The 15,416-nt window shown below is 46.7% G+C and overlaps 1 protein-coding gene across 1 annotated transcript in view; it reads right to left on the bottom strand.

Moving 5' to 3' along the window:
• Window positions 1–15,416, bottom strand: part of LOC140350637 (pyridoxal phosphate homeostasis protein-like) — a 29,030-nt gene that overhangs the window by 2,815 nt on the left and 10,799 nt on the right. The window contains exons 3-7 of the mRNA XM_072436201.1: window positions 1,442–1,477; window positions 1,282–1,357; window positions 1,016–1,156; window positions 206–348; window positions 38–136 (exon numbers count right to left, since the gene is read on the bottom strand). Coding sequence (XP_072292302.1) covers window positions 38–136; window positions 206–348; window positions 1,016–1,156; window positions 1,282–1,357; window positions 1,442–1,477 — 495 coding nt within the window. The remainder of the gene's footprint in view (window positions 1–37; window positions 137–205; window positions 349–1,015; window positions 1,157–1,281; window positions 1,358–1,441; window positions 1,478–15,416) is intronic.

Raw genomic sequence — 15,416 nt, 5'->3', positions numbered from 1 at the left:
CGCGGCGGTCAGAAGTGGTTCATGGAGCTGGACTCACTGCGTGCTCGAAGTCGGTGGACATGCCCATGCTGAGCTCCACCTGGTCCACAGGAAGCTTCAGACTCTCACACAGCTCCTGCCGACGACTCAGCAGCATCTGGAAGCACACGCACACTCAGATGCCCTCCCATCCTGCTCAGGTCCAGCTCCAGCTCCTGTGTCTTACCTCGAAGTCGGGGTTTGGTCCCAGGTCCAGGTCGTAGCCGTAGCGACCGATGGTCATGAGGCCGGTGAAGTGAAGCGCGCTGCAGCGAGACGAGATGTGCTTGACCGCGAGAACCGTTTCCTCAGGAGGAAGTCCATGTTTACCTGAAACAAACACACGTGAGGCTCAAACCTCTCATCATACTATACGTATTAGTGTATTTATATACATATATTCATACAGTTTTAGTATTTATATGGTTCATATCGTTATTAGTATTTATATAGTTGATATATAGTTAGTATAAAGTTTGTCAGAACATGAGTGACACTCACTTGGGCCAAATTAGGGCCGGGTTTGGCCCGCGGGCCACACTTTGTGCACCCCTGCTCTAGCCTGACTCCTGGAGGCCGATCGGTGCCACTGCAGCTTCAACACGAGAAGCTGAGGGTTCTTTACTCACTCTGTTCTCCGCTGGTGGAACATGTTCCGGAGGGTTCTTTACTCACTCTGTTCTCCGCTGGTGGAACATGTTCCGGAGGGTTCTTTACTCACTCTGTTCTCCGCTGGTGGAACATGTTCCGGAGGGTTCTTTACTCACTCTGTTCTCCGCTGGTGGAACATGTTCCGGAGGGTTCTTTACTCACTCTGTTCTCCGCTGGTGGAACATGTTCCGGAGGGTTCTTTACTCACTCTGTTCTCCGCTGGTGGAACATGTTCCGGAGGGTTCTTTACTCACTCTGTTCTCCGCTGGTGGAACATGTTCCGGAGGGTTCTTTACTCACTCTGTTCTCCGCTGGTGGAACATGTTCCGGAGGGTTCTTTACTCACTCTGTTCTCCGCTGGTGTTGATCTGGACCATGATCTGGAGCTTTCGGGCGTTCCCTCCTCGGATTCTCTCCCATGAACTGTTGACTTTGTCGGCGAGCTTCACTGAGTCGACCGTCTCCACCAGGAACAGGTTCGGAACGCCTGAAACAGACACAGGAGTGAGACAGGGCTGTGCTCGGTCCCCTCCATTGTTTGCTTCAGAATCCTCGGGTCAAATCTGTGCTCACAACATGGAAGGAGCTGAAGCTTTGATGGAGTTTACTCACCTAAGAGTTTGTTGACATTGTTCTTCTGCAGATGTCCAATAAAGTGCCATTTAATGTCCGGACACGATTCCAAAATCTGAAACAAAGAAATGCAAATGACGTCATGTGTCAAAACAAGACCAAAGGTAAAGGTCATTAAAGGTCAACGTCTCAAACTTACGAGAGGATCTGACGCTTTGTCCACAAGTTCATTCACCTGGAATCACACGCAAAGGACACAATGAGTGACCACTGAGAGTGACCGCTGTGTTCAGAGTGACCACTGAGAGTGACCGCTGTGTTCAGAGTGACCACTGAGAGTGACCGCTGTGTTCAGAGTGACCACTGTGTTCAGAGTGACCACTGAGAGTGACCGCTGTGTTCAGAGTGACCACTGTGTTCAGAGTGACCGCTGTGTTCAGAGTGACCACTGTGTTCAGAGTGACCACTGTGTTCAGAGTGACCGCTGTGTTCAGAGTGACCGCTGTGTTCAGAGTGACCACTGTGTTCAGAGTGACCACTGAGAGTGACCGCTGTGTTCAGAGTGACCGCTGTGTTCAGAGTGACCACTGTGTTCAGAGTGACCACTGAGAGTGACCGCTGTGTTCAGAGTGACCGCTGTGTTCAGAGTGACCACTGAGAGTGACCGCTGTGTTCAGAGTGACCACTGAATAACATCAGGAGCTGTGGAGGATCATCTTGAGCCCGACCCACTGACCCACTGACCCACTGACCCACTGACCCACTGACCCACTGACCAAGAGCCAGTTTTAACACTAAAGCTTTGGTGGAGTTTTGCCTAGAACAGTTAGTTTAGTGAAAAATAAATCTAGGGCGGGGCAGACGAGACTGGGCGTGTCGTTAAAGATACAAAGCTCCACCCATAAGGAGGAGGCGTGGTCAAAGATACAGACGTGTGCAGAGGCCATGGATGTATTATAATATCTGGATAGGCCACGCCCCCTCTGCCTCTGGCTCCAAATTGAGTAGTGGCCACTTCGCAGAATGCAGCCTTTTGGTCGGACCATTTCAAGAGTTCGGCCTCTAAAATTACCAAACATGCGAAATTGTTTTTTGTCTAAAAATAAAATAGAAGGAATTTCACTCTTCAACTGTTTCTAAAATACTTAAAAAATACATTTTTAACCTTCCGGTGAACGGTGTACGCGCACCGAGCGCGCACGTGACCCTCATGAACGAGCCTCGGGAGAACACGTGACGGAAACTAAACACAAACAGAAGAACACGTGACGAGACGAGACACGTAAGTTGTTTGTATGTCATTCCTCACGTTTCACACATCGTTCCATATGAAGTGTAAAACAACGATTACACAGTTAACACAAGTTAACACAAGTTAACACGAGCTAACACGAGCTAACGTAAGCTAAAGTTTAGCTACACAAAGATGCAACAACACGTCACGATGGCTCGTGCTTCTGCAAATAAATAACTAATTATTTCTCTTACTAAATGTTCTAAGAGACAAAAGGTTAAGCACAGATCAAGGAAAACTAGAGAAAGAAGGAAATAAAGTGATGTTTGTATTATGTGCTATAAAAAACAACCAATAATTCAAATATAACCTGCTATAATGACCGCGGTGAAGTTAGTTTCACGTTGGACGTTGGACATTCGCCTCCGCAACTAGAGCGGGAGCTTCCTCTGAGTGTGCCCCGCCTGCAGTAGCTCGACGCGGGGAGCTGCGCGCTGAAGTGCCGCTTGGTGCGCCAGTTAGGGACCAACTCTAAAGTACCGTTTGTTTAAAAATGTGTTGTCTTAAAAAATATCAAACGTATTTATATTTAAAAAAAAAAACAATATTGAGCATGAATCCAAGTTGCTAATATTAGATGCAATAGTCCTTTTGGGCTGAAAAATTAACCCTTTGTAGATTTTTAAAGAATATTTTTTGTCAAAAATCAAGGATTCTTATCAATAGCTCCTAAGTCAGCTAGCCTAGATAGTAAACGCTAAGTGATTATAATAGTTTGAGTCTCCAGGTATCACGCACACCTTTTACTTTTTCAAATTAACCCTTTATAGATTTTTAAAGATTTTTTTTCCGTCAAAAATCAAGGATTCTTTTCAATAGCTCCTAAGTCAGCTGACCTAGAAAGTGAAACCCAAGTTATTATAGTAGTTGTGGTCTCCAGGTATCACGCACACCTTTTACTTTTTCAAATTAACCCTTTATAGATTTTTAAGGAATATTTTTCGTCAAAAAACAAGGATTCTTTTCAATAGCTCCTAAGTTGGCAAACCTAGATAGTAAACGCTAAGTGAATAGTAGTTGTGGTCTCCAGGTATCACGCACACCTTTTACTTTTTCAAATTAACCCTTTGTAGATTTTTAAGGAATATTTTTCGTCAAAAAACAAGAATTCTTTTCAATAGCTCCTAAGTTGTCGGTGTAATCCCTCATTCGTCCAGGCGTGTTCCATAGTAGAAAAAGCTTCAGTTGTAGTCATCTGGACTCAGTTTGAAAAAATAGACGTTTCGACTCTCATCCAAGAGTCATTGTCAATAAAAGAATTTAGATCGAGAACTCCGATATTGAAGCTTTTTCTACTATGGAACACGCCTGGACGAATGAGGGATTACACCGACATATTTCCAAGAATTTTGGGCCTAAAACCTTGGATTTAGTTCGGGAACTCGAATCTGTAGCCAGGAAACTAGCAGACAACAGGAATCACTTGAGGTTCAATCTTAGATGCAGACAGAACAACATGATCCCGAAGAGCCTGCAGATCAAATCACCGGTCAGAGGACACAGAGCAGAGAAGATTTGGAGAAGGAGCCTTATGCAGATGCTCAGTGAAAGGATCCAGGAAAACAACGTCAGAATTGATAAATTGAAAGACAGAACAGGAACTTTACAGGAGAAATTAACCAGCATTCTCCCTGAAGAAGCTTTCAAAAGAGTGCTGGAGTTTACACAGACAGCACAAGAAGCACAGCACAGGAAGAGCAAAGAACGCCAAATCAAGAAGTTCAACATTCTTTTGAACAAAAAGAATGCAGGTGAGGTCGAGCTAGACATTAGGACTGAGACAGACAAATTAGCGACCAGCAAAAACAATTGGATTAAGAACCTATCAGATCGTGTTCTGACACAGGCAGAAAAGGAGGTGCTCTCTAAAGGTCTCAACTTTTCTGTCACCTCTAAACACATCCCTACAGAGGACTACATCACAGCCACTGAAACAGCAATTAGGAACAACAAAATGACTGAATCGGAGGCTACAGACCTGAGGTTACGTGTCACAGCGACCCTGAAGAGTGCCAAACCACCGCCTTCAAATATCACAGCTGAAGAGAGGAAAGCACTTTCAGCACTGGAAAAAGATCATAGCATCAACATCCTCCCAGCAGACAGGGGGCGCTGCACTGTGATTCTCAACGCAGCTGATTACGAAGCCAAAGTCCACACCCTCCTCGAGGACACGACCACATACGAGCGCTTGAAAAGAGATCCGACCAGTGGCTACAAGAAGAAAGTGATAGACTGTTTACAAAGGCTGGAAAAAGAGGAAGTGATAGACCGGCCTCTGTATTACAGACTGTATCCTGGTGAAGCCATGCCTTGCATTTATGGCCTTCCAAAAATACACAAAAAGGATGTTCCACTCAGACCCATAGTGTGCAGCACAGATTCCATCACTTACAATGTGGCCAAGCATTTAACAACTATATTGGCTCCGCTTGTGGGGAATTCGGAACATCATGTGGAAAACACGCACAACTTTGTGGATAAAGTGAAACATCTCCAACTGGACCCAGATGACCTCATGGTTTCATATGATGTTGTGTCCCTGTTCACCTGCATCCCGACCTCTGATGCAGTAGCAGCAGTGAGGATCAGACTGCAGGAAGACACCACCCTACAGGAAAGGACCAAACTGACACCTGAACACATATGCAAACTGTTGGACATCTGTCTGAACACCACTTACTTTCAATTCCGGGGACAATTTTACAGACAGATTCATGGCTGTGCCATGGGCTCGCCCGTCTCTCCCATAGTGGCCAACCTGTACATGGAGCACTTTGAGAAGAAGGCACTGTCCTCATTCTCAGGCATAGCTCCAAAACTGTGGCTCCGCTATGTCGATGATACTTTTGTAACAATTAAGAAACAAGAGCTGGAAACCTTCTCTGATCACATCAATGCTGTGGTCCCACATATCAGGTTTACAAGAGAAGACGCTAAGGAGAATCGCTTGGCCTTTCTTGATTGTTCCACGATCAGAGGAGAGGACGGAAAACTCCAAATAGAAGTATATAGGAAACCTACACACACGGACCAGTATCTGCTCTTTGGTTCCAACCACCCACTACAGCACAAGCTGGGTGTGATCAGAACCTTACAACACAGAGCTCAAGGTGTGCCCACCAGCTCAGAGGGCAAGAAGAAAGAGGAAAAACATGTCCGTAATGCCCTCTCAGCCTGTGGTTACCCCGCTTGGGCTCTCAACAGAGTGAAGAGAACCAAGAAGCAGGACAAAAGGGAAACTGAACAGAGAAGGAAGGGTGTTTCTATCCCTTATGTGTCTGGCCTGTCGGAAAAACTGCAGAGAATTTTTAGACAACACGAAGTCCCTGTTTATTTTAAACCAGGAAACACTTTAAGACAAAAACTGGTTCACCCAAAGGACAAATTGCCGACTCAAAAACAGAGCAATGTAGTTTATTCGATCCAATGCAGTGAAGAAAGCTGTAAAGAACGGTACATAGGTGAGACAAAACAGCCTCTACATAAGAGGCTCTATCAGCACAGAAGAAATACTAGTTCAGGACCTCAGAGCGCCGTGCATCTCCATCTTGAAGCCTCTAATCACTCGTTTGAAGACGGTGAGGTGAAGGTTTTAAGCAGGGAGAAAAGATGGTTTGAAAGAGGAGTTAAGGAAGCTATTTTTGTTAAAAAAGAAAGACCTTCTTTAAACAGAAATGGAGGGCTAAGGTTTAATCTTCCTGTTATTTATAATGGAATACTGAACCCCTGGAAAGGTAGAGGACCAAGGAATTTAGATGCTAATCAGGTCCTCAGGGTGGTTGAGCCAGGGTCTCACAAAGACAAAGAGGATTCTAATAGCCCATTAAAATTCTGAATAGGCTCTGTAGATACAAGGGGGGAGTTTCTGTTGAAACAAACAACTCTTTCTACTTCAGGAAGGCTCCTCCCAATGGGCGGGTCTTACCACAGAACAGTATTAATATCGGAGTTCTCGATCTAAATTCTTTTATTGACAATGACTCTTGGATGAGAGTCAAAACGTCTATTTTTTCAAACTGAGTCCAGATGACTACAACTGAAGCTTTTTCTACTAAAGCTCCTAAGTTAGCAAACCTAGATACTAAACGCTAAGTGATTATAGTAGTTGTGGTCTCCAGGTATCACGCACACCTTTTACTTTTTCAATTTAACCCTTTGTTGATTTTTAAGGAATATTTTTCGTCAAAAAACAAGGATTCTTTTCAATAGCTTCTAAATCAGCTGACCTAGAAAGTCAAACCCAAGTTATTATAATAGTAGGCGAAATAAGATCAAAATAGGGACAAAACAGGAACAAAACGGGACGGCAAAATAGGCACAATACAGGATCAGAACAGAGCAGGAACAAAACAAAAAGAAGCCAAGAAGGAACTAAACAGCAGAGGGGGGCGTGCCCAAGCCGCTGCGGACCACCACAGGAGACCTGCAATATTACCAGTGGAATTACTACATTCAATCGAAACTGATCAAAATAAATTCTCGGCACATACCGGGCATGGTTGACGGAGTAGCACACGATACTTCCTTAGCTGCTCAATGGGATCGCTCCACACCACAGGCTGCATCCAAACTGAGTGGACCAGCGCATGCAACGTTGGCCAGCTGTTGCCGCACAACAGCGCCTTCGCCGCAATCTGCGGCACGTGGTCATGGACAAGGCGTTAAAAGCCAAACGGGTGTACTTGACCGGTGTATCTGGGGCAAACCGGGATTTAGGAGCGTTGAAACTGAATGACTGAGGAGAATTGGGAGTTCATTACCTGCTAGGTGATTTGCCAGAGCCCCGGACCGGATTATGGGTGCCTGTGGCACTGCAGCGGCACTACCGGAAGAATTTAATTCATGAATTTGTGAAATGAATCGAAGCCGCGGGATTGTCATTACCTTGAATGGAGGACGGAGTGGCCAACAACCAAGGCCCGGAAGAGCGTGTGGGTGAAACGAGAGGCGGATGAGGAGGGCGCGCTTAAAGTGTCTGCCAGCTGAGCGCCACGGAGCGGCAGGTAAGTGTACCCTCAGCACAGGCCTCTACAGCCCATATTGCCACATTCCACCCCCCCCCCGAAATGCATCGTCGCCCCGACGATGAAACACAACTTAACACCAAGGCCTAAAAACTACTTGTGTCAGCCTGGAGGATGACACAGGAGCACCTTGGCCGGATGGTTGTTCAACTAGGGACCTTGGAATACGGTGGGGATTTAGGTATTGGCCAGCGGTCGTGCGAGTGGACCGGCGTACAGATGCCTCGCTGAAGCCAGGATTGGCCACAGCGTCAATTGCTGGCGGAGCCTGGTCAGTGACCACGGTGGGGAGAGCAACTAATGGTTCTTGAGCACTCGGCACGTGTAATGGGACGTGGGAGGAGTTTTGGGGCACAACTGTTGGCTGCCGCACCGGCGGCTGTAAAAACAAATCATCCTCAAATGACTCTACGATTGGTGCTACAGGTGCATCCGGAGGATTCACACCAGGGACAGTGGCAGGGGAGTCACTGCAAAGCAGGGCCTTCAACGGGGATCGGTGGACCCTTTTTACCTTGGTTTGTTGATCCACAGGAGCCACCGTGTACACCACACCATCTTCCCTTGGGGCTTGCAGGACAACATAGGTTGAGGACCCCACAGGTCTTGGGTCTTCCGACAACCCCTAGCACTGTATTCGCGAAGTAGCACCAGCTGGCCTTCCTTAAATGGCACATCTATGACCCGTTGGTCATGATTTGCCTTTCTGCGTGAGGCCGCCAGACGCAATCTTTCTCTTGCCCCGTTGAAAGCCACCTGAAGACGCGTCTGGTGCTCTTTTCACCCACTGTTACGAACCTAGGGATTCTGTAGGGGTGTCAGCTCCCTGGGCAGTGGGAGTCAGCACCCTCTCCTGGTTGCCAGGTGATTCTCTCCACTGCAGGTCCCTCCTAACACACCTTAGGATCGTTTGGCTTGAGTGGAGCCAGCCTGGATATAAGGGAGGCTGGTGGGAGCGGTCTCTCTCTCTCGCCGCGCCCCAAGACTGGTTGCTGTACTGTGTGGCAGCACAGTTTAATTCTGTTTATTTTTGCACATTTTCATTGCAACGATACATATCACACTACACTTATTTAGTTGCCATCTACACAGATACATTAGTTTCTTTTGCAGGGCCTGATTATTTATAATAAAAATATACTATTAATTATTGTGAGTGCTGTGTGGACTCCCCTCTTTGTTTGGCTGCCGTTGAGCCGGGTGGTCGTAACACCCACTCATGCACACTTCCCCCCCCCCCGGGGTCTTGCACCCTACCCAACAAGCAATCAATAGGCAGACGTGGTTCTTGCCCAAACATCAGGAAGAATGGAGACTCACCAGTGGACTGGTGGAGAGTGGTGTTATATGCGTAGAGCACCTGGGGTAAGCAACCACTCCAGTCCCCCTTACGGGATGCAGGAAGAGCACGCAACATATTGTGAAGTGTTCGATTGAACCGCTCACACTGCCCATTTCCTGCTGGGTGGTACGGAGTAAGATAAGACAAGATAAGATATTCCTTTATTGTCCCACATGGGGAAATTTCATTGATGCAACGCAGGTAGATACAGAGGTAGATACAGAAGAAAAGAACAGATCACTTATAGGAAGTTTGAAAAACACTTTCAGTAGAAGATCTCTTATAAACAAAAACTCACATTACCCAACAAGGGATGGAGGGGAAAAATAATAAAGATAAAAATAAATACATAAATACATAAATACCATTGCACGTGATCACGACAGTAATTGCACATGAATATGTGTCATGACGGCACATATTGCACATATGACGGAATTGCACATTGTTAAGTCAGTATTGCGAGTGTTCAGGACTAACAGTGTTTGTTATAAAGTCTGATAGCAACAGGAAGGAAAGACCTGCGAAACCTCTCCTTCACACAGCGAGGGTGGATCAGTCTCTCACTGAAGCTGCTCTCCAGAGCGGAGAGAGTGTCCTGCAGGGGGTGGCACTCATGGTCCAGCATAGATGTGAATCCAGCCAGGACCCTTCTGTCCCCCACCTCCTGCACCGAGTCCAGAGCGCAGCCCAGGACGGAGCTGGACTTCTTGATGACTTTGTCCAGCCTCCTCCTCTCCCTCTCTGCGATGCTGCTGCTCCAGCAGGCCACACCGTTCAGGAGGGCTGATGCCACCACAGAGTCATAGAAGGTCTTCAGGAGTGGCCCTGTCACTCCAAAAGACCTGAGTCTCCTCAGGAGGTAGAGCCAACTCTGGCTCTTCCTGTACAGTGCGTCTGTGTTATGAGTCCAGTCCAGTTTGTGGTTCAGATGAACACCCAGGTACTTGTATGAGTCCACTCTCTCAATGTCCCTTCCCTGGATGTTCACTGGTGAGGGGGCAGTGGGGTGGCGTCTGCGGAAATCCACCACCATCTTCTTGGTCTTCCCCGCGTTGATGAGGAGCTGGTTCCGCTAACACCAGTCCACAAAGTCCTGCGCCAGTCCCCTGTACTCTGCATCATCATCGTCCGTGATGAGTCCGATGATGGCAGAGTCGTCAGAGAACTTCTGCAGTGTCGTGTCTGAAGTCTGCAGTGTAAAGGGTGAAGAGAAAGGGTGCGAGGACAGTGCCCTGGGGCGCCCCCACACTGCAGGTCCGAGTGTCAGACACACAGTCCCGTGCTCTCACAAACTGGGGTTGGTCCGTGAGGTAGTCCAGGATCCACTCTGCCAGGTCATACTCCACACCAGCCGTCTCCAGCTTGTCCCTCAGGAGCTGATGGTGTTGAAGGCACTGGAAAGATCGAAGAACAGGAACCTCACAGAGCTGCCAGGCTTTTCCAGGTGAGAGAGAGCGGTGCAGCAGGGAGATGATGGCGACCTCCACTCCAATGCAAGGCCGGTATGCAAACTGCAGCGGGTCCATGACTGAGCTCACGGTGGAGCGGAGGTGGTCCAGGACCAGCCGCTCCAGTGTCTTCATCAGATGGGACGTGAGAGCCACCGGCCTGAAGCTGTTGAGGTCTTTGGCGCGCGGTGTCTTGGGCACAGGTACCAGACAGGAGGTCTTCCAGACCTGTGTTACCACCCTCAGCTTCAGGCTCATGTTGAAGACATGCTCCATAACTCCACACAGTTCATCTGCGCAGGACTTAAGGAGCCTGGGGCTGATGCCGTCAGGTCCTGCTGCCTTCCTCACTTTAATCCTCTTCCGCTCACTCCTCACCTGTGCTGCTGTGACAGTCAGTGGTTGGCAGGGGGACTGTGTGCTGGGGGGATGGGTGAATCCAGGCGAAGTGGGGAGCTGATGGTCCGGGGCGTAGAAATGAAGAGGAACGGATGCAGGGCATTGTCCAGCTGTGGAAGAGGGCGCATGCAGCTGTGCAGGGGGAGGGGCGGGTGACCAATCAAATCTCAAGAAGTGAGCATTTAAATCATTCACCCACTATAGATCCCCCTCTGTCTGGGCAGGGGAGATTTTGAAGCCCAAGATGGTTTTCAGGCTTCTCCACACTCCCTGAATGTTCTTCTGCTGCAGCTGCTCCTCCATCCTCCTCTTGTAGCCGGCTTCAGCCTGCCTGATCTTCCTCCTCAGCTTTTTCTGCACAGTCCTCAGCTCCTCCTTGTTCCCTGACCTGAAGGCTCTCTTCTTCTCCTTCAGCAGAGCCTTCAGTTCACGGGTAATCCATGGCTTGTTGTTTGGAAAACACCGCACCGTCCGGGAGGGAACAATGTTCTCAAAACAGAAGTTGATGTAGTCCGTGATGCACTCTCTGATGGTGTTGATGTCCTCCCCATGGCCGTAAAGCTCAGTCCAGACAGTGGTGCTGAAGCAGTCCCTCAGAGCCTCCTCGCTCTCAGCAGACCACATCCTCACCACACGGGACACCACAGGCTGCCTGCGCATGATGGGTTCATACACAGGCCTCAGATGTACAAGGTTGTGGTCCGAGCTGCCCAGGGGAGGGAGGGGGGAAGAAGAATAAGCCTCTTTGGTGTTGGCAAAAAACAAGTCCAATGTTCTATTGTTTCTGGTGGGGCAGGTGACATACTGGGTGTATGTTGGTAGAACAGAAGAGGGAGAAGCGTGGTTAAAGTCACCAGAGATGAGGAAGAGAGCCTGTGGATGCTGTGTTTGCAGCCTACAAGTGCAGGAGAGCAGTGCTTCACAAGCATATTCAGCATTGGCAGACGGGGCCACATAGACTACGATCAAAATCACATGCGAGAACTCCCGGGGCAGATAATATGGCCTCATGCCAATAGCCAATAGTTCAATATCCGAGACTTTGTAATCTCATACAGCTTACACAACTGCTGGATGAGAGGGCTCTCAAAGTTTCGTCCCTGGTCCGAGTGTATGCGTGCCGGAACACCAAACTTTGCAAACCACTCTGTGACCAGGACTTGCGCCACAGTGGAAGCGTGCTTGTTGCGGGTTGGAACTACAAGTGTGTATTTGCTAAAAACGTCAGTCATGAACAGCACGTTTTCCAGACCAGTGGAGGTCTGCTCTAACAGGGTAAAGTCGATAGCAAGGATCTCGTTTGGCTGTGAAGCCAGTAAGTGGCCCATAAAGGCGTGAGGAACCGATTGGTTGTCCTTTGCATGCTGACATCTCTCACAAGCCTGGCACCATTGGGCTACCTCCCGTGACATACCTGGCCAATAGCACCGGGAACACAGCAAGGCCAGAGTCCTCTCTATTCCTTGGTGTCCATGCTCCTGATGGACCTGGGTGAGGACATTCTGGACCAAGGCTTTAGGCAGAAGGAGTTGATACACAGCCCCACCACCGTCAGGACGAAACACCTGCCAATACAGCAGCCCCTCTAACTCTACCAGGCGGTCCCACTGGGCCAGCACTAAGAGGGCAGTCGAAGAGAGGGCTCGTCGCTCTTCACGAGTGGGCTGTCGATTTTGTTGCCAAAAGGTCAGGATCTCCGCTCGCGGAGGTCAGCAGGGGCAACTTGCGGTAGAAAAGTCACAAGGACTGTGTTGCCTGTGTAACCATTCCTTGTAGGGCTTGTTTTAACTGCCCAGGCAGACATGTGCCCCAAGTTCCCGGTGCCACTTCCTGTAAGGAAGTGCCAGGCTGGCGAGACAAAGTGTCAGCATTTTGGTTACACTTACCTGAACGATATTTTAATTCAAAATCAAAAGAGGCCAACTGGGCGGCCCAGCACTGCTCAACAGCTCCCAGTGTGTCTGAGGAGGGATGACTCAGGGGATTGTTGTCCATATAGATCACGCATTTGTGTCCTAGCAGTTACTCCCTGAATTTCTCAGTCAGGGCCCACTTAAGGGCCAACAACTCTAGCTTCATGGAGCTGTAGTTGGACATGTTGCGCTCAGAATGAATGGGAGGGAGAAGTCAGCGTAGGCAAAGTACCGGGGCCGTGGTGAGCTTGGCTTTTAAGGCCTCAAAGCTCTGCTGACATTCTGTGGTCCAGGGTCCAGTAGCACAGGCCGTTTCCTTGACTGTTTACCAGTCAGTTCAGCAACTCTACGGTGTTTGCTAACTGCTAAAATAATCCTTGATTTTTGGCGGAAAACATTCCTTAAAATTCAAAAAGGGTTAAATTGAAAAAGTAAAAGGTGTTACCTGGAGACTCAATCTACTATAATCACTTGGGTTTGACTTTCTAGGTCAGCTGACTTAGGAGCTATTGAAAAGAATCCTGTTCTTTTGACAAAAAATATTCCTTAAAAATCTATAAAGGGTTAATTTGAAAAAGTAAAAGGTGTGCGTGATACCTGGAGACCACAACTACTATAATCACTTGGGTTTGACTTTCTAGGTCAGTTGACTTAGGAGCTATTGTAAAGAATCCTTGTTTTTTGACTAAAAATATTCTTTAAAAATCTACAAAGGGTTAATTTTTTAGCCCAAAAGGACTATGACATCTAGGATTAGCAACTTGGATTCATGCTCAATGTTGTTGTTTTTTTTTGTTTTTTTTATAAATATGTTTATATTTTTTAAGATAACAAACGGTACTTTAGAGACGGTCCCTAACTGGCGCACCAAGCGGCACTTCAGCGCGCAGCTCCCCGCGTCGAGCTACTGCAGGCGGGGCACACTCAGAGGAAGCTCCCGCTCTAGTTGCGGAGGCGAATATCCAACGTCCAACGTGAAACTAACTTCACCGCGGTCTATAATGGGTCATATCTTACATATATAAATGTAAAGGTGTTTAAAAGTGACAGTCCTGTACTTACAGGGGCTGAGACCACATTTGAGGTTTTATTACCCATTTAATAATGACGTGTGCTGTGTTTAAACAGCAAAGCACACGCTTGTTTTGTATAGGAATGTCATGGATTTACTTCCATGGAATATGTAGATTTAGCAAACATGTCAGTTATGTTCTAACTTCTAAGGTTTAAACTTATGCATAAGTAAATGACTTTTGGTTCTAGCTTTAAAAATTAATGTGAAAAGAGGAACTTTTGTGTTACAGAGCGAAATGTAAATCTGTCAATAACATATTCCAGCTTTTCTCTGTTAAATGTGCAGAATATATCAATGTTCTAATGAGTATCTTTCTCATCTTCAGAGCTGACCAGTGAGTTTAGTCTGTCTGTGCTGACCAGAGCTCTACAGGTCACTACAGGTCACTGCAGGTCACTACAGGTCACTGCAGGTCACTGCAGGTCACTACAGGTCACTACAGGTCACTGCAGGTCACTACAGGTCACTGCAGGTCACTACAGGTCACTACAGGTCACTACAGGTCACTACAGGTCACTGCAGGTCACTACAGGTCACTGCAGGTCACTGCAGGTCACTGCAGGTCACTACAGGTCACTACAGGTCACTACAGGTCACTGCAGGTCACTACTGGTCACTACAGGTCACTACAGGTCACTACAGGTCACTGCAGGTCACTACAGGTCACTACAGGTCACTGCAGGTCACTGCAGGTCACTGCAGGTCACTACAGGTCACTGCAGGTCACTGCAGGTCACTGCAGGTCACTACAGGTCACTACAGGTCACTACAGGTCACTGCAGGTCACTACTGGTCACTACAGGTCACTACAGGTCACTACAGGTCACTACAGGTCACTGCAGACACAGAGTCATCTCAAGTAAACTCCTGACGACTCCAAAGCAAAAGGTATTTTAATAATAACTTCTGCCTCGACTAAAAGTAAACAGTAGAATCAGTATTTTGAATTTATAAAATGTCTGTTTTGTTATGACCAAAAAAACTAAATGATAATTGTTCTTCAAAAGAGCCACTGCTGTGTCACATGTGTCTGTGAAGCAGCTTCAGGACAAACATATGAAGTGTATGTTATATGACTTTTATAATCTAAAACATGTGAAGTGTATGTTATATGACTTGTATAATCTAAACATGTGAAGTGTATGTTATATGACTTGTATAATCTAAACATATGAAGTGTATGTTATATGACTTGTATTAATCTAAACATATGAAGTGTATGTTATATGACTTGTATTAATCTAAACATGTGAAGTGTATGTTATATGACTTGTATAATATAAACATGTGAAGTGTATGTTATATGACTTGTATAATCTAAACATGTGAAGTGTATGTTATATGACTTGTATTAATCTAAACATATGAAGTGTATGTTATATGACTTGTATTAATCTAAACATATGAAGTGTATGTTATATGACTTGTATTAATCTAAACATGTGAAGTGTATGTTATATGACTTGTATTAATCTAAACATATGAAGTGTATGTTATATGACTTGTATTAATCTAAACATATGAAGTGTATGTTATATGACTTGTATAATCTAAACATGTGAAGTGTATGTTATATGACTTGTATAATCTAAAACATATGAAGTGTATGTTATATGACTTGTATCATCTAAACATATGAAGTGTATGTTATATGACTTGTATCATCTAAACAT

This window comes from Eucyclogobius newberryi, unplaced genomic scaffold (genome assembly GCF_026437365.1).
Source record: "Eucyclogobius newberryi isolate DKJ021-1_F unplaced genomic scaffold, fEucNew1.0.hap1 SCAF_77, whole genome shotgun sequence".
In the NCBI taxonomy this organism is placed as follows: Eukaryota; Metazoa; Chordata; class Actinopteri; order Gobiiformes; family Gobiidae; genus Eucyclogobius; species Eucyclogobius newberryi.
This window is presented reverse-complemented; position numbering and strand designations above follow the sequence as displayed.